The following is a 23,447-nucleotide window of genomic DNA, read 5'->3' as shown; positions in this document are numbered from 1 at the left end:
GTAGAATAGGCAAAAAACGGAAAGAGGGGAGTCAAACCTGACTTCAAGGTTAAGAACATCAAAGAATGGATAAGTGGGGATGTGCCAGCCAGAAATGGTCAAGTTAGAAGAAGAAAGGAAGAAATAGAATTCTGTTTGAGGATGTATTGACTTTGAAATGCTGCTGGACAGCCATAGAGAAATGGCCTATGTGCAATTTGGCATGTGGCCCCGGAGCTCAGAAGAGATATAAGGGCTGGAGATAGAGATCTAGAAGTCTCTTCCAACTATATAGAAACTGCAATCAAAGCTATGGCATGAGAAGAGGTTGTTGAGGGACAAAGTGTGGGGAACCAAAGACAGAATTGTGGGGAGCATCCACATTATGAAATCTGGAATGGACGTAAAGAGCCCTCAAAGGAAACGGGAGGAAGAATTAAAGAGGTAGGAGGAGAACCAGATTTCTGATGCCAACAATCATGGGATCTGGAGCTAAAAGGCTCCTCACAGGTCATCTAATCCAACCCCCTTATTTTCCAGATGAGAAAACTGAGACACAGAAAGGTTAGATGCTTTCACTCAGGTTACAGAAGTAGTAAACATCAGAGGCAGAATTTAAGCCTAAGTCTTCTGGATAAGAGAGGATCCAATGAGAAGAAGGGCGGCCATCAGTGTCAAATGCTACAGAGAAAAAGAAAGCCATTGGACTTGGTGATTAGACCGTCACTGGTGGGGACAAGAAGGCAGATGGCAAGAAGTTGAGAGAGTGGGTAGTGAAGAAATAGAGGCTCTAAGTGTCAGCAACTCTTTTAGGAAGTTGAGCAGTGAGAGGAGAAAGAGAGACTGGAAGGGTCAGTAGAAGACTTTCTTAGGATTAAAGAGACCTGAACATACCCCTAGCCTGATGGAGGGAGGGGGGGAAGCTATTGAAAGGGGAACAGTTGAACATGCTTAACAGAGAGGGGATGCTTGCTGGAGATGGGAGGGAATCAAACCATCAGTAAAAGTAAACGGGGCCAGTCTTCATGAAGAATGGAAATAGCTCTTCTGTGACAGGGAGAAAGACGAAAGGGGGGCAGGGCAAGAGAGCATAATTAAAAGACTACAGTGGGAGAAAGTCTTTCATTTTGAAACTCATGTTTATTACCCTGATTTGGGGGTGATAAATAGGTCTGTTTAATCTCTCTAGACCTCAGTTTCCTCCTTTGTAAAACGAGGGAGTTTGACTGCATAATATCACAGATGCCTTCCAGTTCTTAAATCCTATGATCCTGAAATCAAATAAAATTAGAGTTTTGTTCTGTGTGGCTGGTACTTTGTGAAAGAGAAATTTAAGTTAAATGCTAAAATTTCTCATGTTCTAACTTTGTCTCGCAATCGTTGCCTCTCTAACTTGTTATCAAACCTAACCAGAAAGTGGGGAAAATGCTTTGTGGCTAGGATGTAACTAATCTACCTTTTCCTTTTCCTGAAGTCTCAGCAGTTTTGTTGCACTTTAATAGGGCCTGTCAGGAGCTCTGCTTTGAAGGCTTTATTTATTCTGCAGTCTTGATCCATTTTTGATTAGCTAGAAAGTGTCCACTGCCACACACATAAAGTTTAAGGGAACCCTCCTGGGATATCAGGGAAGCCAGTCATCCTCACTAAACAGCCATACAAATGTTTACAGAGTCTAGGTCAACTGTTGGATTCCTCTAAAAATTCCAGGAAAGATAGTACTTAAAAAGGAGATGGGACTCCATCTCTACTTAATTTAGAAGGAGGGGGACTAAAATAAGAAAGCAGAGATTTGGGGGGAGAGGATGATGGGCATGTTTACTACCTTTCCTTACAACCAATAACTGTAAGGTGTCCTGAATGTGATCAGAGCAGAAATCTACATCCATGATCCAGGTGTTGAAACCTGTACTTTGGGTTTTGGAGGAAAGTCATCTATTTTGTAATCAAAGTTAATTCAAAAACATAAATACTGGTCTTGTTTTGTTGTTTGTTTGTTTGCTTGTTTGATTAGAGCAGGTCTCCCAATCTCTCCCAAACTGGAAATGCCACCATTGGGTCCCAGTACAGGAGCTTTGGCCTGCTCCATTTACATCCTGGACAAACCCTCCCTCCTTAGACAGCCTGGAGCATCATCCCCTTCCCCCAGTCCCAGAGGCACACCCTATTGGTACTGAATTTATTGTGGACACCCATTCAGTGTTGGCCCCACTGCAACTAAGAACTCCCAAGCTTAAGTGAACCACCAGCCTCTGCCTCCCTGGTATCTGGGATTTTAGACATGCACCACCACTCCCTCCCATCGATATTGGTCCTTTTAAAACTGTATTACAGTATTGCCGGGTGTTGATCTCATGTTGACAGGAATACTTCCAAATATTCTCAGAGCTATAAGTTAAAATCAGTGGCCAGAATCAGCAGCCAACCCTGAGCCCCAAGACCGGTAAAGGGCCCAGGAATGCCAGCACATGAGCAGAGAGTCTGTGCATAGCCTCTTGAGCCTGAGACAGCTTGCTCTGAATTTTCTATAAATATCTATGAAGGGGTGGAAGAATATGAAGTACTGCCTGAGAAATCATCATTTAAAAGAAGCAAGCCAGCTGGCTTGGGTTCCATGTGATATAGCGAAGCCCACTTAAATGAATAAAACATCCATATCCAAATCTCTCTCCTCTGACAGGTAGAACTTAAGCATGGCACATATTTCTTTGCACTTGGCGCAGAAGGAAAGGCAGTATTGGGTGAAATATTTTGGAACCTTATTGCCTTCTTGGAGTTATATTTTTATTTCACTAGACATTCAGGACTTGTTTGCCTCCCTGGCACCTTACCTGCTCACTACATCTATCAAGATGTATTGTCTAGTCCTAATGCCATCACCCTCGCATCTGCCCAGCCTATTTCAAGAATCCATCCTGCTACTACATAAGGACACTGACCTTTTTTTTTCCTCTTTTTAAATAAGCCCTCGCCCAACTCTCTTCATTACCACCAGTCTTTTCTGATATGAGTGGAAATGAGGAAATCAGCGTCAATCTCTCTCTGCATCCCTCAAGGGGAATTTATTGCTCCCCATGTATGTCGCTTAGATTGGATTTGGTGATTTCATTTTTCTTAAATAATGGCTTAAAATTGTTCACAGTTCAAGAAAAATCATCTCGTCCTTGGGGATTGTATGCCTTCCTCTAAATTCCACTTCTATAAGAAGACAGTTTGATATTATAAAAATGACTTTGCCCTCACCCATACTTTTTCATAGCAGTTATTTAAAACACCCATCTACATGTTATGAGAGTCAGCAGTGGTATCGGGCATCAAGACCCAGCCTTGGAGCCAGGAAGACCTAGGTTCCTCTGACACATTGCTGGCTTTGTGATCCTGGGGAAGTCACAGCCTCTCAGTGCCTTAGGCTACAAGTTGTACAAAAGTGCTGACCTACACTGGTAGAGGTGGTTTCCTCACAGTGGTTCCCTGTCATCATGAAATCACAGTCCATATCTATCCATCAATCAGTCTCTCTTTACATATATATTATATGTAGGTATGGATAATACCTGTATATTATATGAATATTAGAATAAATTATATATTCATTATATATGTGTATACAATTACATCTTAATTGTATACACATATATGGTCCGTACAGCTAATTGTTCTATCCAAGAGTTAAAGCTTCATATTCTTTAATTTACCTAGCGCTCTAAGGTTTGCAAAGCACTTTTAAAAACAGTATCTCAGGGGCAGCTAGGTGGCGCAGTGGATAGAGCACCAGCCCTGGAGTCAGGAGTACCCGAGTTCAAATCTAGCCTCAGACACTTAACACTTACTAGCTGTGTGACCCTGGGCAAGTCACTTAACCCCAATTGCCTCACTAAAACAAACAAACAAACAAAAAAAAACAGTATCTCATTTGAACATAACAACAACCCTTAGAGGTAGGTGCTATTTTTTACCCCTGTTTAACAGATGTGGTCATTGAGGCAGACAGAGGTTAAGTAACTTGACCAAGCCAAGCCAGCTAATATCTAAGGGTTACAGTTGATTGCAAGTCTTCCTCTACCTACCACTCCTATAAGCTGCCTCTTAACAATGTGCTGTTAGCAGCAGATGATCACATGTCTGTTCCATTTCTGTCACTTCACTACCCATGCAGCCTTGTAAAAGGACTCCTCACTCTAAACCTCCGTGTCCTCACCTGTAAAATAAGGGGTTGGTCTAAATGAGAGGTTCTCAACTCAGAGTCTGTGAACCTGTTTTCTTTCATATATGTTTTGAAATTTCTATGTAACATAATGTTATATAATTGGTTTCCTTTGTATTCCTATATATTTTATGTGTTTAAAAACATTTTGAGAAAGGATCCTTACACTTCACCAGACTTCCAAAATAGCTAATATTTATGGATTAATTTAAGACTTTTTTTTGTGTGTGAGGCAATTGGGGTTAAGTGACTTGCCCAGGGTCACACAGGTAGTAAGTGTTAAGTGTCTGAGGCCAGATTTGAGCTCAGGTCCTCCTGAATCCAGGGCCGGTGCTCTATCCACTGCGCCATCTAGCTGCCCCTAATTTAAGACTTTTAAGATACTTTCTAAATGTTATTCCATTGGATCTTCATGACCAACCTCAATGGGTAGATGCTTCAACTGTTATCATCTCCATTTTTCAAATGAGGAAACTAAGGCTCAGATTAAATAACTTGCCCATGGTCATATAACTAGCATTCTCGGCAAAATGGAAATCAGTTATTTATTTTCCATATTCCAAGTCCAGGACTATCTCTAGTACATGTTATTATATTTTATCAACTCCACAATTGGGTCCATCATTTGTTAAATTTCTGAATAATATTTAGGACAATGTATTCATCAGTAGAGATAAAAAGACCAAAAAATGGAATAGTGCCTACCGTCAAGAAGCTTATATTCTGCTGGGGTTGAAGGAAAGGGACTACAACATGCCTAAAGAGAAGTAAATTCAATATATTTGTTGTTCAGTCATTTTGGTTGTATCTGACTCCTCATGACCCCATTTGGGGTTTTCTTGGCAGAGATACTGGAATGGTTTGCCATTTCCTTCTCCAACTTGTTTTACAGATGAGAAAACTAAGGCAAATAGAATTAAGTGACTCGCCCAGGGTCACACAGCTAGTAAGTCCCTAAGGCTATGTTTGAACTCAGGGAGAAGAGTCTGACTTCAGATTCATCATGCTAACTACTGTGCCACCTAGTCACCTGGGGTAGCCAGGTAGCACAGTACATAGAGGACTGGGCCTAGAATCCGGAAGACTCATCTTCCTGAGTTCAAATCAGGCCTCAAACACTTACTAGCTGTATGAGTCTGTGCAAGTCATTTAACCCCTTTTCCCTTAGTTCCTCTTTATAATGAACTAGAGAAGGAAATAGCAAATCACTCCAGTACCCTTGCCAAGAAAACCCCAAATAGGGTCACAAAGATTTGGATGTGACTAAATGAAAATAACAACAAATTTAATGTACTTTGAGAAGAGAGTGACTACTTACAGTTTTCAAGTGAGTTGGAAGGGGGACTGGGGCAGGATATAGCATGAAAAACTTTGAAGAGGATGAATTATTTTGACTTTCCAGTTATGTTTCCAGACTGGAAAAATGCTGGCGTAAACTCCTCAAGTGTATTTGGGAATGAGGAGTCTGTTATTTTCATTTTCTTTTGCTCCCTTATAAGTCTATTTGGGGATAGAAGCTTGATATTCCTTAACCTGCAATGATCAACACCCTCAGGGCTCCTGATGAGATGTAGTGATGCTTTATTACCATTGTGAGTCTGCCTCATTATTTTTGTTGAAACTGCTTCATCTCTGTTATGAAGTCCTGATGTTCTTGGCACCTGAGGACTTATTTATTATGCGATCATTGCCTATTGCAGTGGTGCAGTGGGTAAGAGCATTGGGCCTGAAGACAGAAAGAAATGAGTTCAAATGTGCCCTCAGACAATAGCGGTGTGACCCATAGACAAGTCACTCACGTTCTGTTTGCTTCAGTTTCATCAAATGTAAAATGGGGATAATAATAGCATCTGCCTCATGTGGTTGTTGGGGTAGCCAGGTAGTTCAGTGGGTAGAATACAGGGCCTGAAGTCAGGAAGACCTGAGTTCAAATCCAACGTCAGATACTTACTACCTGTGTGACACTGGACAAGTCTTTTAACCCTGTTTGCCTCACTTTTCTCATCTGGAAAAAGAAATGGCAAACTACTCCAGTATCTTTGTCAAGAAAACCCCAAATGAGGTCATATAGAGTTGGGCACAGCTGAAACAATTGAACAACAGCAACACAAGATTGTTGTGAAGATCTAGTCTGATAATATTTGTAAAACACTTAGCATGATGCTTACCACATATTAGTGTTTTGGGGGGGGGACTTGCAACCTGGATTGCGGGGCTAACTCACCCAAAGAATTGGAGGCTCATTGGGAATCTTGTAAAACATTTGTGTACAAACAAGATATATATAGGACCAGATGACTTCTAAAATCCCTTTCAACTCTAGATCCTATGAGATGGAAAGATCATTAAAATGCCATTCTACAGTTCTCCATCGAAGATGACAATATAATATACATATGCAAACAGATAAATATATGTGTGTATATGTATACATATACATAATGTCATGCAAATCATGGTATCTCCAATGGAAAATATGATATAAGGAACCACATTTGTAGTTGAAAGAGACTGTGAGAATAAGCTTCTGCAGAACCCAGAAAATTATTTGTCTTTATAACCCCTTTTTTTGTCTTTTTAACAGAGGTTGTCCTAAATTTTGATTTTGAAAGAAAGCATTTTGCATGCTGGGAAGTAAAACCATAAGGAGAGTAATTATAATGGCATTTAAATAATTCACTTGCATTTCTTTGCCAATAAAATAAAATGCGCTCTCCTCCTGTGTTTGGGTAAGCTATAAAATTTGTCTTACAATTTACTAATATTATAAAGGAAAAAGAAAACACTGACATCTTTGCAGATCAAATGTCACTGACAGCTGACTTGGCAATCATTCAGAGAAAGGAAGTTTAAAGCTTTGTAGGTTTTCAGATATATCTCTGAACCACAGTTGATTACTCCTGAAATGAGGTCAGATGGATCTCTCCACACAGGAACAATGGAGGGAAGGGGGGGAAGGGGGAAAAGTAGTGTGTGTTCAACTCAGACTTTCATATTTTATAGGATGCCTCGTTCCTTTTTAGGTCTCTAAATTTTTTACACTAAGTGGTAACATCTTGCTTTATGAGCCATGGAGGCTTTATTAATTAAGCAGGGTCAAAGGGACTGACTTGAACTCTTTCTTCTCAGCTGACCTACCAAACATACAAATCAAAGAGGATATATTTCTAATACTAGAATGTTCTCTAGACCAGTAAATCTGGGATTATCTTATCACATTGATTATGTCAAAGCTCTTTAGCCACTACTTTCTAGAACTGAAATGTGATGGCAGCATACTGTACAAAAGGGGCTGGTTTGCCCACCCATCCACCCACCCAAATAATCAGTGCTTTCAGTGTATATACATCTAATAGGCAAAGAACTTTCATGCATAAATTCCAAACTCTTCCTCAGATTTCACATTATAAGTTCCCTGGACTTCTCCTTTCTATTTATTTCCCTCTCTTGTATCACAGTCATCTGTGAACAGGTCTCTTCAATTATATTTTAAGTTCAGTGAGAATAGAGTATACATCCTTCCCATGTCTTTAGTCCCAGGGCCTGGCACAGGTGTGGTAGTGGTTTATGGAATTGAATCCATAAAGTCCTAAAAGACACTCCAGGAAGGTCTCTGTTATTATAGGTAGGAAAAATCCTGGATTTGAAGTCAGAAAACTTGTGTTTGAATCCTGCCTCTCGCCATTAAGTAGCCCTGTAACCTTTGACAAGTCACTTTTCTGAACGGCCGCTTTCTCATCTTCAAATTGGGCTAACGATTGGGCTAACAGATGTCTAAATTTCCTTCCAGCTCCAAATTCCATGATTTCTATGATTCTCAAGCTTTCAAAGCAAATCTTCCCATTCCCTCCATGGATTGGTCCAGGCTATTTTTATAAATGATGTACTGCCAGACCTGAAAAGTGTGTCCATGATGTACATCTCTACCACTTCATAGTTTCAGTTTTATTTTTGCCTCTAAATTACTACCATAATTTATGTGATAGCCAGAGCAAATTGGTGTTTGAGAGTTGATTATGGTTTTAGTTTTGTCCTTTTTTGGGGGGCAAGGGGGCGGCTTTTTAAAAAAATTAGTGTGAAAGATTGTATTAGGAGAACAAGCAGATAAAACCATTGTTTTGGACATTTCATTTAAATTTTTGAGGGAACTAAGGGGGATTATCATTCAGATAAAAAGATCCTCAAAAACAAAACAAAACAAAAATCCTCAAAGTATAATTTCCAAATGGAATTCTCCACTAATCATTGTTCAGATTCTTCAGAACCCTTCATCCATGTGCTTTTTCTCCTTGGTAGAGACTTTGTGTTTGAGATTTTGAAAAATAATCAATTTAAATGAACAGAAAATTGAAGATTATTGCATTTCAGACTTAAAAATATTCTTCAACAGTCTGCCTTTGCAAACAGGCAACTTCATTCACCCCTGAGCTAAAGTAGTTCTTTCTTCTTCATCTTCTCTGTTGCCCAAGGTTTTATTTTTTTAAAGGTAACACTATTTATTTTTTTTCTATAAAAGTATTTTTTTATTCAAGGTTTTATTTTGTTTTGTTAATCTCCTTTAAACTAACCAGAGAATATTGAGGGGGGTGGGAAGAGGGGCAGGAAGGGAATGAAGCTAATTCAAAGTACAAGTGTCCTTTTGGAATCCTTTTTAAAATCTGCTAATAACGGGGCGGCTAGGTGGCGCAGTGGATAAAGCACTGGCCCTGGATTCAGGAGTACCTGAGTTCAAATCCGACCTCAGACACTTAACACTTACTAGCTGTGTGACCCTGGGCAAGTCACTTAACCCCAATTGCCTCACCAAAAAAAAATAAAAATCTGCTAATAAAAATTAAAGTGCATAAAACAAATTTTAAATAAGAAAAGCCATGTTATCCAACTTATTTACTTTTTCAATTTTAAAAGTTTATCTCACATCTGCTTCCATTTCCCAAGGATTTATTTATAAGGCAGGAAGGAGGTCTTTTGGACTCTGACCTTAGGAATCCATTCTCAGACCCTTATTTTTCTCTAACTTTCTTCCTCTTTAATGAATCATGTTCTGAAGTACACCTTGACAGTTGTTTAGAATGGGAAAAAATACTATGGTATGGAGAATCTCAGTATGGATAGAAGAAAGGGGGTAATGGGTGCCATTTTAATAAGTCAGGTTGGAAGTGTTGTCATTACATACAGCGTCATTGTGTCTTCCTGTTTTCTTCTAATTTGTTGTTAATTTTTTTCCCTAATTGTTACATACAGACTCCTAATCTGTAAATAACTTTCTTGTTAATAACAAGTCATTTCAAGTTTGTTAGGCTATAGTTAATTTTTAAAAGCTTTTCATTGTCCTGTGCCTTCCAACTCCCTTTTTGAAGAGTATTTCTGAACATGTATGTATAAATTCATCTCCAAATCTTTGGATTCTTTAATTTTTGCAAACTCACATACTATAATTTCAAATATGCTCCCTCCCTTTCAACTTCTCTTCCTACCTTCATGATAAAGAACTAAGTATCATGCAATATGTTGACTTTAGAGGAGCCTATTAAGTTCTTCATAGAATTTCTCTGTTTCAGGAAATGCTACGGCCTAATTGGCAATCATCGTCTTTGTAGTTTTTTTATTTCTTTTTTATTGTGAGCACCCTACAGTGTGACATTCTATTACAAACATAGAGTTGGAAGGGGATTCAAAGGTCATCTAGTTTAATAGATGAGGAAACAGGTGCCAGAGAACTTAAGTCACTGGAGTAAGATGGCACAAATGGTAGCCATAAGAGGTAGGATTGGAACCCACGTCCTCCAACTCCAGAGTCAGTATTCATCTTCCCATAGCAAGTTACATCCCAATTCCATTAAATGCAAGTCAAGAAGTACTTATTAAGCACCATGTGACAAAATCATCAAATGTTCAAATTCCCACTACCCTCAAAAACTTGAATAAGAACCTTGGTTTTCTCATCTGTAAAATGGGATTAACTCCTGTTACTGCCTGCCTTAAGGAGCTGTTTTGAGGAAAGCCTTTTATAAACCTTAAAGCAACATAGAAATGTCATTATGACAGGGAGGATGGCATGAAGTACCTCACTATATATCCTTGCCCTCTGAGGTAGCACAAAGAGTGAGAAAAAATGTAATTTTTTTACAGAACTTAAAATATCAGATTTATTGGAAAACAAAATCTTTGTATTTAAAAGCTATGGTTGGGGAGGGGTGGAGCCAAGATGGCGGAGGAGAGGCTGTGACTTCCACAAGCTCCAGATAAACCCGTCCATTCACGCCCAGATAATGCGGTAAAAATCAAAACCCAGAACAGCCCAATGCACATAAGAACAGAGTGAGACTATTTCTCCGAAAAAGAGGCAATTCTGATCACCTACTGATCAGCTGAACAGCTCAGCGCACAGTCCAGACCCAGCCAGGGAACACTGCTTCCAGCGCACATCAGAGTCCTTCAGCACCAGCAGCTTCTGAGGCTCCAATCCCAGACAGGTGAGGGGGTTCAGCGGTAGGCGGGGTGAAGTGGAGGCAGTATCTACTGGAGTTGGGCAAAGCGCCCTGGGTCTCGAACCAGTGGGCTGAATCGATGTGGTGGTAGCCCAGTGGGGGAGGGGCAAAAGCATGCCAGCTTCTGACCATAGAGAATCAGAGTTCAATCAGACTTCTGTTTCCCGGTCAAAGAGAAAGTGCTGTGATTACTCACAAGCCAGGCAGGCTGAGAAGAAGCCCAATCACCCGCTTGGGCCACGCTGTAGCATGAACTGAGTGTGTCCTGGAAGCAGCGCTCACTTTAAGAAGGAGTAAAAAGCCAAGAAATAATAAGCCAGGATGAGTAGGCAGAGAAAGCAGAAGACCATCAAAAACTTCTTTGGGGGTAAGGTAGACCACAATACATCCTCAGAAGAGGAAGATAATAACAGGGTCAAAGCTCCAACATCCAAATCTTCCATGAAAAATATGAACTGGTCTCAGGCCATGGAAGCTCTCAAAAGGGACTTGAAGAGAAAGTAGGAGAGATAGAACAAAGATGTAGAGAAAGAGAGGAAGGAATGGAAAGACGAAATGAGAGAGCAATGCAGGAGAATCATGAGAAAAAGTCACAGTTTGAAAAGCCAAATGGAAAAAGGAGATTAAAAACTGTCTGCTGAAAATAATTGCCTAAGAATTAGGAGTGAACAAATGGAAGCTAGTGATCTTATGAGAAACCAAGACACAGTAAAGTACAAATCCAATTGAATGAAAAAATAGAGGGCAATGTGAAATATCTCCTTGAAAAACAGCTGACCTGGAAAATAAATCTAGGAGAGATAATTTGAAAATCACTGGACTACTTGAAAAACCATGACTAAAACAAAAGCTTAGACACATCCTCCAAGAGATGTGAGGGAAAATTGCCAATATTCTAGAAGCAGAAGCAAAAATAGAAATTGAAAGAATCCACCAATCACCTCCTGAAAGAGATCCCAAAAGGAAAACCTCCAGGAATATTGTAGCCAAATTCCAGAACTCCCAGGTCAAGGAGAAAATATTGCAAGCAGCTAGAAAAAAAGGAATTTAAATACTGTGGTGCTCCAATAAGGATAAAGCAAGATCTAGAAGCTTCTACATTAAAGGACCGGAGGGCATGGAATATGATATTCCAGAGGGCAAAGAAACTGGGACTACAGCCAAAAATCACATACCCAGCAAAACTAAGCATCATCTTTCAGAGGAAAACATGGAACTTCAATGAGAAAGAAGACTTTCAGGCATTTGTTAGGAAAAGACCTGATCTGAATAGAAAATTTGACTTTCAAATACAAGACCCTGGAGAAGCATAAAAAGATAAACAGAAAAAAAACTTCATGAGGATATTAAAAAATCAAACTGTTATATTCCTACATGGAAGATAATACTTTAAACTCATAAGAACTATCTCAGTAAGGAATTAACTGAGGACACAGGTCTGAACTGAATATGAAGGGATGATTATCTATAAAGCATTTATGTTTTGTTCTTTGTGGGGTGTCTTATGTCTGGGGCCAGATTTGGGCGTGGGGCCCTCCTGGGTCCAGGACTGGTGCATTGTCACTGTGCCACCTAACTAACCCATAATGACATCTTTAAAAAAGGGTTGAGGTGTAGGAGAAATAGACTGGGGAGGGAGCAGGGGAGAGATGGTCTGGGGAGAGGTTGTTCACATGAAGGAAACAAGAAAAAAACTTATGAGGGAGGGGAAGAGGGGGAAGGAAGTTGGGGAGTGAGTGAACCTTAATATCATCAGAATTGACTCAAAGTAGGACTAACATACATACTCAAGTGGGTATAGTAATATATTTTTGCCCTGAGGGAGGGGAGGGAGATAAGGGGGGGGGAGAGGGGAAGGAGGGAAGGGCAAATTGGGGGAGAGAGCAGTAAAAAGCAAAATACTTTCGAGGAAGGTAAAGATGTTCTGCATAACTGCACAAGTATGACATATTGAATTGCTTGATTTCATAGGGAGGGTTGAGGAGAGAGGGAAGAAGAAAATTTGGAACACAGAATTAGCTCAAAGACCTTAAACTCATCAGAGTTGGCCCATGGAGGGAATAACATTCACACCCAGTTAGGAGGAGTAATCTATTTAACCCTATGGGAAAGTATGAGGGGAAGAGGATAAGGAAGGAAGGGTGAAAAAAAAAGGGAGTGCAGAGTAGGGGAGGGGACAGTCAGAAGTAAAACACTTTTGAGGAGGAATAGTTTAAAAGAAGATAGAAAAATAGAGTAAATACCATGGGAAGGGAATAGGATGGAGGGAAATAGTTATGATGATTGAATATAATGGCAAAACATATGGTACATACTTTGCTGAGCTAATATGAAGAAAATTCTTTTTCAAGTTTAAGGTACTTTATTTAGGTTATAATGAACAGGATACTATCAGAAAAACCTGGAAAGACCTACATGAACTGAAGCAGAGTGAAATGTACTGTATACAAAATAACAGCAATAGTATAAGATGATCTGCTGGGAAGCATGTGGTTATTTCAGCGAGGCAATGGTCCAATATAACCCTGAAGGACTTATGAAAATGGCAACCCATCTACAGAGAAAGAAGTGATAGTATCTGAAAATAGATGGAAACACATTTTTATTTATTTATTTATTTTGTTGAGGCATTTGGGATTGGGTGACTTGCCCAGGGTCACACAGCTGGTGAGTGTTGAGTGTCTGAGGCCGGATTTGAACTAAGGTACTACTGATTCCAGGGCCGGTGCTTTATCCGATGCACCACCTAGCTGCCCCAGAACACAAATTTTTTTAAAAATTGATGTTAAAATTTGTTTTTACATATATTTTGGAAAATAAAATTCTATTCAATTTTTTAAAAAAAGCTATGGTTTGGGGCAGCTAGGTGGCGCAGTGGATAGAGCACCTGCCCTGGAGTCAGGAGGACCTGAGTTCAAATCCAGCCTCAGACACTTAATACTTACTAGCTGTGTGACCCTGGGCAAGTCACTTAACCCCAATTTCCTCACAAAAAGAAAACCAAAAAAAAAGCTATGGCCTTGGTAAATTTAAGAAGCCCTAGATTGACTGATGTCTAGCAAAGAGAAGGCATTCAGGCAGAAAGATTTTTCTATGCTATTTGATATATATATAATTTTCTTTTTAAGTACCTTATTGACTTTTTCTTTTACATCACAATTACTTCCCCAAAACTCCCTCCTACCCTTCCCACCCAATTTCTCTTTGTTATTAAAGATTTGGAGCATTTTTTCATGTGATCTTTGTAGCTTCCATTTCTTCATCTGAGAATTACCTGTTCATATTAACTGACCATTTATCTATTAAGGAATACTTTAGTTCTTATATTTCTGTCAATTCTATATAAATCTTGGATATACGAGTTTTTTCAGAGATAATTGCTGCAAAGATTTTCTTCCCCACTTATCTACTTTCTTTTAATTTCAACTGCATTGATTATATTTGCACAAAAGCTTTTCAAGTTTTATGTAGTCAAAGTAGTACAGTTTTATCTTCTAAGATCACCTCTATATCTCATTTAGAATTCTCCCCTACTCATAGTTGTATAAAGAACCACCTTCCATTCTCCTCTAGTTATTATTTATATGTACATATTATATTTATTGTTTATTTCTATCTAATATATTATTTATTGTTATACAGTCACATTATTATTATATGATTTTTTATAGTTAGGTCATGTATCCATTTGGAGCTTGTCTGTAAAAGATGTACTAATTTCTGCCAAGGTTTTCCCAGAAGCTTTTGTCATCTTTACCCATTACAGCTAGTATCCTTGATTTCCAAAAACAAAAAGACATGATAATTAACAATATTAAATTGCTTTGTTCTTTCTTACCTAGTCTATTTCACTGACAACTTTTTTATTTGCTAACCAATACCAAAGAGTTTTGATAGTTACTACTTCCTAGCATAATTTTTTTTTACAAATATCTATGTATTTATTTTATTTTGTGTGTGTGTGTGTTATTTTATTTTATTATTTTGGTGAGGCAATTGGGGTTAAGTGACTTGCCCAGGGTCACACAGCTAGTAAGTGTCTGAGGCCAGATTTGAACTCAGGTACTCCTGAATCCAGGGCCAATGCTTATCCACTGTGCCATCTAGCTGCCCCTTCCTAGCATAATTTGAGGGTCTGGTGATGTTAGGTCCCCTTCATTCTGACTTTAAAAATCATTCCATTTGACATTCTCAGTCTTTAATTCTACCAGATGAATTTTATCAATTTGTTTTCCCTGATATATTTCTAAGTAAGGATTGTCACTTGGGAATCCTTTCAGAGGGAGACTGCGGTGGAGAATCAACTTCAGTTTTAAGAGCATCTCTGTGAATGGTTAAGATGATTTTCTGGACGGTTCTTTCTATTTTCTCTGTTTCTTTTCAGTCATGTAACACAGACCACATCATGGATCCACCCTGTGACGAGTGCGCTAAACTTGTCCTGCTTGGAGGAGAATGAAGAAGATTGCCCCAGAGACCTTCCCAACCAAAAGAGCTGATAGTTTCTTGCAAAGAATAGAACCACAAGGTAGAGTGGCATCATTTTCAGAACATCTTGAGCTAGTGAAACTGACATCCAATATGCAATGAATGGGTACAAACTGCTCCATTTCCCGGTTTTGAAGTAGGAGGCAATGAATTTATCCTGTTTGTTTAAACCAAACATCCCATGAAAGTGTTTTCCATGCACATTTCCTATTCAGTTCATTTCAATACTTACCTATAGGATAATCCACTGGTGATACACTAATCATTTTTTAAAAAATAATAATCTATTCAGATTTTTCTAAATGGCAAGGAATTGAATCTTTGCAAAATGATACAAGCAATTATTTCTTCCTTTGGAAATAAGCTATAATGACTTTGACAATGATTTGTATTTAAATCTATTGAAAATTATATGAATGTTTTCACATTTTCATTAAAACACTATTGATAATACATTAATTCTTTGTATTTATGTCTCATCATTATGTAGTCCAAGTTGCTTCGGGTGCCTTCCAGATCCGAGGAAGCATATGAAATTCCCGTCTGAAAACACTCAGGAGTTCACAAAACAACATTCCATAAAGGAATGCTATCATAGCAGCTAGTTTCATAGCTATATCCACAATGGCCTTAGACAGTAGAGGGTATCTATGGGTCCCCTATGCTCCCTGGGTAATTCTATTCCTTTCTTGAGGCACCTTTTTCATTCATTCATTTGTTCATTCATTCATTCAAGTATCTATGGTGTCTACTGTGTTCACACCTTTTCCTTCTACTTCCCCTTTCTTCCATTTCTCTACCAGGCAGGGGAAAATTTCATGAAATTTCTTCTACTGTCTGAGGATTTTCTCTTGTAGAGGGCAAGGCTTCACACTGAAACTGAATATTCAGTCAAGAAAGTCCTTAATGTCGAAGTGGCCTTTCTTGGGTTTAGGGATAGGGAGCAAGTAGAAGGAAAACTTGCCAAACCCACTGCATACCCCCTCTGAGTTCATTGCCTACACAAGACTCAGTATTGGCCTCTTGGGTTTCTACCATTCAGTCATGCCTGCATCCATTTATTCAGTAAATATCCTTTAAATGCCTTTTGAGAGAACAACATGGAATGGCATATAGAGAGCAGACTCCTAGTCTGGAAGACCTAGGCTCATGTCCCACCTCTGACTCTACAGACTGTGTGACTCCTAACCTCTCAGTGCTCTCAAGCAACTTTCTAAGACTTAAGGCTACAGAGAAGCTTCCCTTTGCATTAGGAGAGCAAGTTCCTCACCAGGACCTTATTACCCTAATGAAATATCAGTTCCAGTTTTGTTTTGTTTTATTTATAAATAAGTGCCTAATACTTATAACCATTCATTAGACTTTATTATAAACAGTGGCTCCTAGAATAACCCTAAAAGTAACGGGCTGCTGACTCTAAGCTCCAGCTCATTCCTTCCTAACACACTGGGATAAAAGGGAAAAACACACACTCACACAGGGCCAGACGAAAAAGATAGGCAATAAATACTTAGATGATTAACCTGCTTTGTTTTAAAGCCAGCTTCATAGTGATATGGGACTCTTAATCCATGAGGGTTTATAAGTAATCTGGAAATGTAATGCAATAAAAGCTGGTTTCTAGCCTGCCTTCCATCAGCCAGAAATCTTTATTAAATTTGCACTGCGGTACAATGATAATTAGCAATCATAATTAGGGTTCTGAGGTACTGCAAGATTCTAGCTTTAGTCCCCATCAGGTCAGGTCAACAAGCATTTATTAGCACCTACTGTGTGCTCTGCACTGTGCTAAGCTTCAGGGATACAAAAAAAGTCAAAAATAAACAAAACAGTAAATACTCTGCTCTCGAGGAGCTCACAGTCTAAAGAGGGAGACAACACACAAACAACTATGTACAAATAATGGAATCCAATGAATATTAAGTACTGCTATGTGCCAGGCACTGTGTTAAGTGCTAGGGATGCAGATAAGAAAACCAAAGACAGTTCCTTCTCTCAAGAAGCTCACTGTCTAATGGAGACAGCATGTGAACAACTATGTGCAAATAAGATGTTTACAGGATAAATTGGAGGTAATCTACAGAGGGAAGGGATCACTAAGTCATGAGGGGTAGCAGTAAGCAGTAAACAAAAAAGGATTGAATATGGTTTTAGTGTTAGGTGTGGTTTAGTTTTGCCCAATTCTTTGAAAACTGTGATTCTCTCTTGTATGTAGAGGATATTTACCAGAACAGTTGATCAAGTGGAATAATCCATTCCTTCACCATGCCAAGTAACTGAAAGGTGACAGCACATCGTTGCTGATTCTTCCAGTGATTCTTCTTTTTGTTTACCTTCTCTGATGCACACAAATCACAACCAAGGACTTAGAATCACAAAAATGTGAGCTAGAAGGATCCTTGAAGATCGTTTGTTTATCGCAGGAGGCCTGTGCACTTTTTTAAAAAATGCTTTAGCAGTTATCTATAATTCAATATAATTGGTTTCCTTTGTGATCCTATGCATTCTTTTTTATGCATTTAAAATTTTTTGAATAAAAGTATTTTATTATTTTCCAGTTACATGTAGAGATAGTTTTCAGCATTTGTTTTTATAAGATTTCCAATTTCAAATTTTAAAAATATTACTTTTGGAAGTGTCTGTAGGTTTCCCCAGACTGCCAAAGAGACCCAAGACACATCAAAAAAGGTTAAGGATTCCTGATTTAGTACAATACCTCCATTTTACCAATGAAGAAACTGCAGTTCAGAGAGATAAATAACCTGTTCAACAGACAAACTAGCAATGATGAAGCTGGAACCAAAAATCAAGTCACAACTTGGATTGACATCAGTCCTCACACATACCTTGTTTAGCATAAGGTTCAAGTGCTTACTTGCAAATGAACAAGATCACTTTATGCAACTCACTGGATCTTTCTCGGTCCCAGTTTCTTTATCCTTAACATAAGGAGGGGAGGGATAATAAATTATCTCTGAGGGCTTTTTCAGATCTAAAGCTCTATGATTCATATATGAGTAGATTTGGATCCATATATAAGTATATTTGGAGATATAGATGTAATTACAAATGTAGATGTAGATGCAGATATAGGGGAAAAAAGACAGTTGTAGATATAAACATTTGTTGTTCAGCCATGGCTGACTCTCCATGACCCCATTTGGAGTTTTCCTGGCAACGATACTGGAGTGATTTGCCATTTCCCTCATTTTACAGATAAGGAAACTGAAGCAAACAGGGTTAAGTGACTTGCCCAGGGTCACACAGATAGTAAGTGTCTGAGACCAGATTTGAACTCAAGAAGAGAAATCTTCCTGACTCCCAGGCCTGGCACTCTATCCACTGTGCCACAGTGGATAGCACAGATATAAACACAGATATAGATATAAACATATATAGATGTAGTTATAGATGTAAACATGCATTTAGATATAGCTGTAATTATGGTTGTAAAATAAATATGGATGTAGATATAAACATAGATATAGATATGGGTGATTCTTTGTGACCAACCTGTTGGTGATAATCAGATGCAATAAACTGCTAGGACCATACTTAAGGCCTTTCTGATTTGGTAGAACCTATAGGGACTTATACTCTGTTAGCCTGGCTTTTAAGAACCATTCCAAACCAATCATGAGGCATCATATATGAAGAATGCACAAGGCTTTAAAAATTATAGAGATGGAAAGGATCTTGGAAATAGAGGCAACTAAATGGTGTGTGACCTGAGCCTGGAGTCAGGATAGACCTGAATTCAAATCCAGTCTCAGACTCATACTGGCTGGATGACCCTAGACAAGTCACTTGACTTCTGCCTGTCTCTATTTTCTTAACAGTAAGATGTGGATAATAATAACACCTCCCTCCCAGGGTTGTTGCAAGGATCAAATGAGGTATCAAATGTTTGTTCCCTTCCTGCCTTTAAGAGATCATCTGAGATCCTGAAGTTAAGTGACTTGTCCAAGGTCACACAATTAGTTATCAATAAAGCCAGGAATAGAATCTAGGCCTACTGACTTACAGTCTATTTTTTTTATACTACACCATATTGCCTTCCAGTTGTGTAGAAATCCTGTGTGTGGGTGTGTATAGTTGTAATGGCATGAGTTCAACAAATACCTCAGCTCTCCTGTCTTTTGGTCATCACACAGATTTTGGCATGGAGAAATCTGAGTTTTCTTATCAAATTTGTTTAACAAGCATCTTCATCTTTGCATTTGACCAAGGATAGCCACTAACATTAGGAAGGATTGTTCCAAGTACCCCTATTTTCCCTGGTTTTGGTGGGGAAAATAGTGTTTTGCACTTTCAAATTCACCCTCATGAAGTATAAGGCTTTTCCATTCCAATGACTGTCCATAATTGACCTGATTTAGGATTGTCACTTCAAGAACATGTCTTGTTTGGGGGTTTTCTCTATCAAACTTGAGGAAACTGAATTTTTAATAAAGATATCAAATAGATCCTCTTTGATCTAAGCAATAGTGACAGGAATTAATTAAGAGAGTGTCAGAATCACTGTAAGTTGCAAGAGTCACTTGAGTCCCCTGTGCCTCCATTTCCTCACAATGTAATGAAGCTAATAATAGATCCATCTCTTAATGTAACTTTTTTTTTAAATAGATTTTATTGGTATATTTTATTTTGTCAGTACTTACATTTCTTCTTGCACTCCTCCCACTCTCAGAGAGCCATCCTTTATAACAAATAGCTTTTATTTTTTTTTTTTGGTGAGGCAATTAGGGTTAAGTGACTTGCCCAGGGTCACACAGCCAGTAAGTGTCAAATGTCTGAGGCCGGATTTGAACTCAGGTCCTCCTGAATCCAGGGCTGGTGCTCTAACAAATAGCTTTTAAAAATATATAAAAATAAAAAAAATATTCGGCAAAACCAATCAATGCATTGAAAAAAATCATTCTTTACATGCAATATTCCACACCTATGGACCTCCCATCTCTGCAAAGAAACATGATAAGGTAGTGCCTTCACATACCTCTTCTTTGGGACCAACCTTATCCTTTATAATTTCTCTACATTCAGATTCAATAATTGCGTGTCTCTTTACCTTTTTATTGATGTAGTCAATATTTACATTGTTTCCTTCCTACCCACATTTATGATTTAAATGGGCAAGTTTGCAAAACAAGCCATTAATGGAATCAGAGAGAGTCACTTAGGAAGAACTCTTAGTAGAAGGTCTTTTGTCACTAAACTATGTTATCTTGGTTCCAGAACAGCCTTGGATCATCTCATCCTTGAGAGGAAACGAAAAGAAATATCCCCTAACAAAGAGTCCCTCCAATAATGTTTACAATTTTGGAATAACAGCTGTCAAAACCAAAAGATGGTTTTGTCAAGTTTTTAGAAAGCTTTAAATGCTTTTAGGAAAGTTTTCCTATTCTTCCCTTGAGGAAACATTAGCTCATTTCTCCCAAAGGGAGGGACTTTATTTTTTTTTCTCTACAAAATGAAATGCCAGTGTTTTAAAGTAAACATTATGAAATCCTCCACTGAAGGTACAGAATGCAGGAAGCCAAATGAAAATTGAACAATGGGAAGATGATATTGTCTAATATCTTTTGCAAGGTTGAACAGGATTTGAGAAAGGAAATTCTATGGAGCTTAAGTTCAGGCAATAGCCTGCCTGCTATGTGTGATGACTAGTGATGGTTTTGTAAATATTCGATTCCTACTGTGCAGCTTTCGCCATTTGTAGTTCCACAAATGTAAACTGCCAACAATTCTTACTTATGTTAAATAAAAAGAAATAAAATAAAGTTTCGTGTTATCCCTATGTTACCACCGAGTCTTTGAAGGGGGAAAATCCTATTTAATTCTAAGTTTTGTTATAGAGTTGTGCAATATAAGTTGGAACAGAACGTGTCTCTAGAAATATTTTCCTTTAGCGCACCATGAACTGGTTTTCTCCACCCCCCCCAAAACTGTTCTCTGCCTGTGGGGGCTTTGTAAGGGCTGTTCTAAATTGAAATATTGGAAGAAAACTATTCACTTATATCTGGATGAAAAGATAATATGTTGCTGAGGACATTGACAGTGGCAAAAAGGGCCCAAGACACCTACCTTTTTTTCTTGGGGACTCCAGGTCCCTAGGAGGCAATAACCCACTGGAGGAGTGTTATCTTGACTGTTGAATTTGCTCCAAGTTTTCTGTGCTCTTTTACAGTATAAACAAAATTATTGTTTAGTTTTGGAAAGAAAAAAGATAATTTGGTATGTTCATACAAAAAAAATTCAGAAAACTTATAATAAGACAAAAAAAAATGAGCAGTCCTTATTCTCAAGGAGCTTTGGGTGGGTGTGGTGGGGGAGAGTGTAAGAGACAATATGGAACAAAGTTATTTCAAGAGGAAGAAAGTGTTTGTGGCAGGGCCAATAAGGAAAGGTAGAGCTGAGGTCATCTGTCTTTATCTGCAAAAGGAGAAAAATTACTCAGTGGTCATCTAAATAGAGATGGCCATATTTTAAATTCACTTATCCAGCCTTGGAACAGAGTATGTGCTTAATAAATGTTTGTTGACTGATTTGTCTACATTAGTCCTTTCCAGTAATTCCCTAACAATAGAATGGGGTAGCTGGGTGGCACAGTGGATAGGGAGCACTGGCCCTGAAGTTGGGAGGACCTGAGGTCAAATATGACCTCAGACACTTACTGTGTGACCCTGGGCAAGTCACTTCACCCCAATTGCCTTAAATATCTGGGACCATCTCCAGTCATCCTGATATATATATTTGCCACTGGACCCAGATGACTCTGGAAGAGAAAGTGAGATTGGTGACCTTGCACAGCCCTCCCTCACTTAAATCCAATTCACTGCCGAGTCAGGACATCATCCCGATGCCAAGGTCCTCTTTGAGAATGACGGACCAACAACAATAGAATGGTTTTCACTCAAAAATGGGGGACACACTTCTATAGATTTGTGTATAAATGTTACAAGGTTTATGTAATGGCACAGCATGGACTAAAACATTTTCTGGTTTGCCTAAAATTTAATGAAAGTGCAATGAGAATGAATTCCTAGAATCACAGGTCTAGAGCTAGAATGGACCTCAGAGACTGTCTACCCTCCATCTCTCTCATCTTACAGATGGGAAACTGAGGCCCAGAGAGGTTGAATAGCTTGTTCGAGGTCAGCTAGTGAGAGTGAGAAGTGTTCTTCAAATTCAGCACAATAATCATTTATTAATGTGCAAAGTATATTACTAGGCCTTTGGGAAGCTAAAATTGTTCCTGTCCTCAAGGACCTTATATTCTGCCAAAGGGGGAAATTGTATACACAGATAAATAAATACAAAATAGGGATAAGGCCTGGACTGTGATTTCATTGGTGTAGGAAACTCCGGGTAAGGAGTTGACTCTGCCAATCCAGGAAGAAAAGAAACAAGCATTTATTATATGCATACTATGTGTCAGCCACTGTGCTAAGCCCTTTACAAATATCTCATTTGACCCTGGCAACAGCCCTGTGTAAGGTCTAAAATTCTAGCTGTGATGTCTAAAATCTGATGAGTTGTTGCCTTAAATTAGAAGCTTTAGCAAGAGTTTAGACTTTTAAGTATTTATTAAAGTATATTAGGGGTTAGTAAAGAGAAACACGTGGATAAAGTATGAGATTTGTCTTCTCTCCCTATTCTGCCTGTCCCTGCCCCTCTGCCGACAAGCCCAAGTCCGGAACCGAAAAGACCTGGCTCCCTCCTCAGCTTCTCCTGGAAGCCTCCTGTGAAACAGGAAACAGGGCCATCCACACACATAGCTCCAAGCTAATTGGCTGATAACACTGATTGACAGGACCCACGGGCGGCAGACATCACTTCTGGACACTAAGTCACATACATTTTTTTCATGGCTGAGCTTCACTGTAATATCTTTCTCAACAGGTTGGTAGCGCTCTAATTCTCACACCTGTGAGGTAAGTGCTATTATTATCCCTATTTTCCAGTTGAGGAACCTTAAGTCACTTGCCCAAAGTCACAGAGCTGGTCAATATCTGAGGCAGGATCTGAACTCAGGTCTTTCTGACTCCAGGTCTAGCATGAGCCACCCAGCTGCCTTAATGCAGGTGCTTCTCTGCAGTTCCTCATTGTGAAAGAATGGGTAAATGACTTTCCCAGGGTCACAGCCATTATGTAAAAGACTGGCTCACTCTCTACTCCCCTGCCTCTGATTATAAAATATGTCCAGAATAGATGCAGATTCCTTTCCAGTGGAGGGGAGGCATGATCATGAACAGCTGGGGGGATCAGAAAAAGCTCTTGCCAGAGGT

The 23,447-nt window shown here is 38.9% G+C and overlaps 1 protein-coding gene across 5 annotated transcripts in view; it reads left to right on the top strand.

Moving 5' to 3' along the window:
- The window catches only part of STXBP4 (syntaxin binding protein 4), a 240,921-nt gene that overhangs the window by 200,935 nt on the left and 16,539 nt on the right, over positions 1 to 23,447 (top strand). For 2 of the 5 annotated variants that reach the window (XM_044004737.1, XM_044004741.1), the window contains one exon: positions 15,056 to 17,693. In XM_044004737.1, coding sequence (XP_043860672.1) covers positions 15,056 to 15,170 — 115 coding nt within the window. In that variant the 3' untranslated portion in view covers positions 15,171 to 17,693. Of the gene's footprint in view, positions 1 to 15,055; positions 17,694 to 20,394; positions 20,894 to 23,447 lie in introns of those variants that run through there. The other 3 variants (XM_044004739.1, XM_044004738.1, XM_044004740.1) reach the window with 3 other exon arrangements.

The sequence above is a fragment of the Dromiciops gliroides genome, chromosome 4 (assembly GCF_019393635.1).
Source record: "Dromiciops gliroides isolate mDroGli1 chromosome 4, mDroGli1.pri, whole genome shotgun sequence".
Lineage (NCBI taxonomy): Eukaryota > Metazoa > Chordata > Mammalia > Microbiotheria > Microbiotheriidae > Dromiciops > Dromiciops gliroides.
Note: the sequence above shows the minus strand (reverse complement) of the source record. Positions and strands in the feature narration are given on the sequence as shown.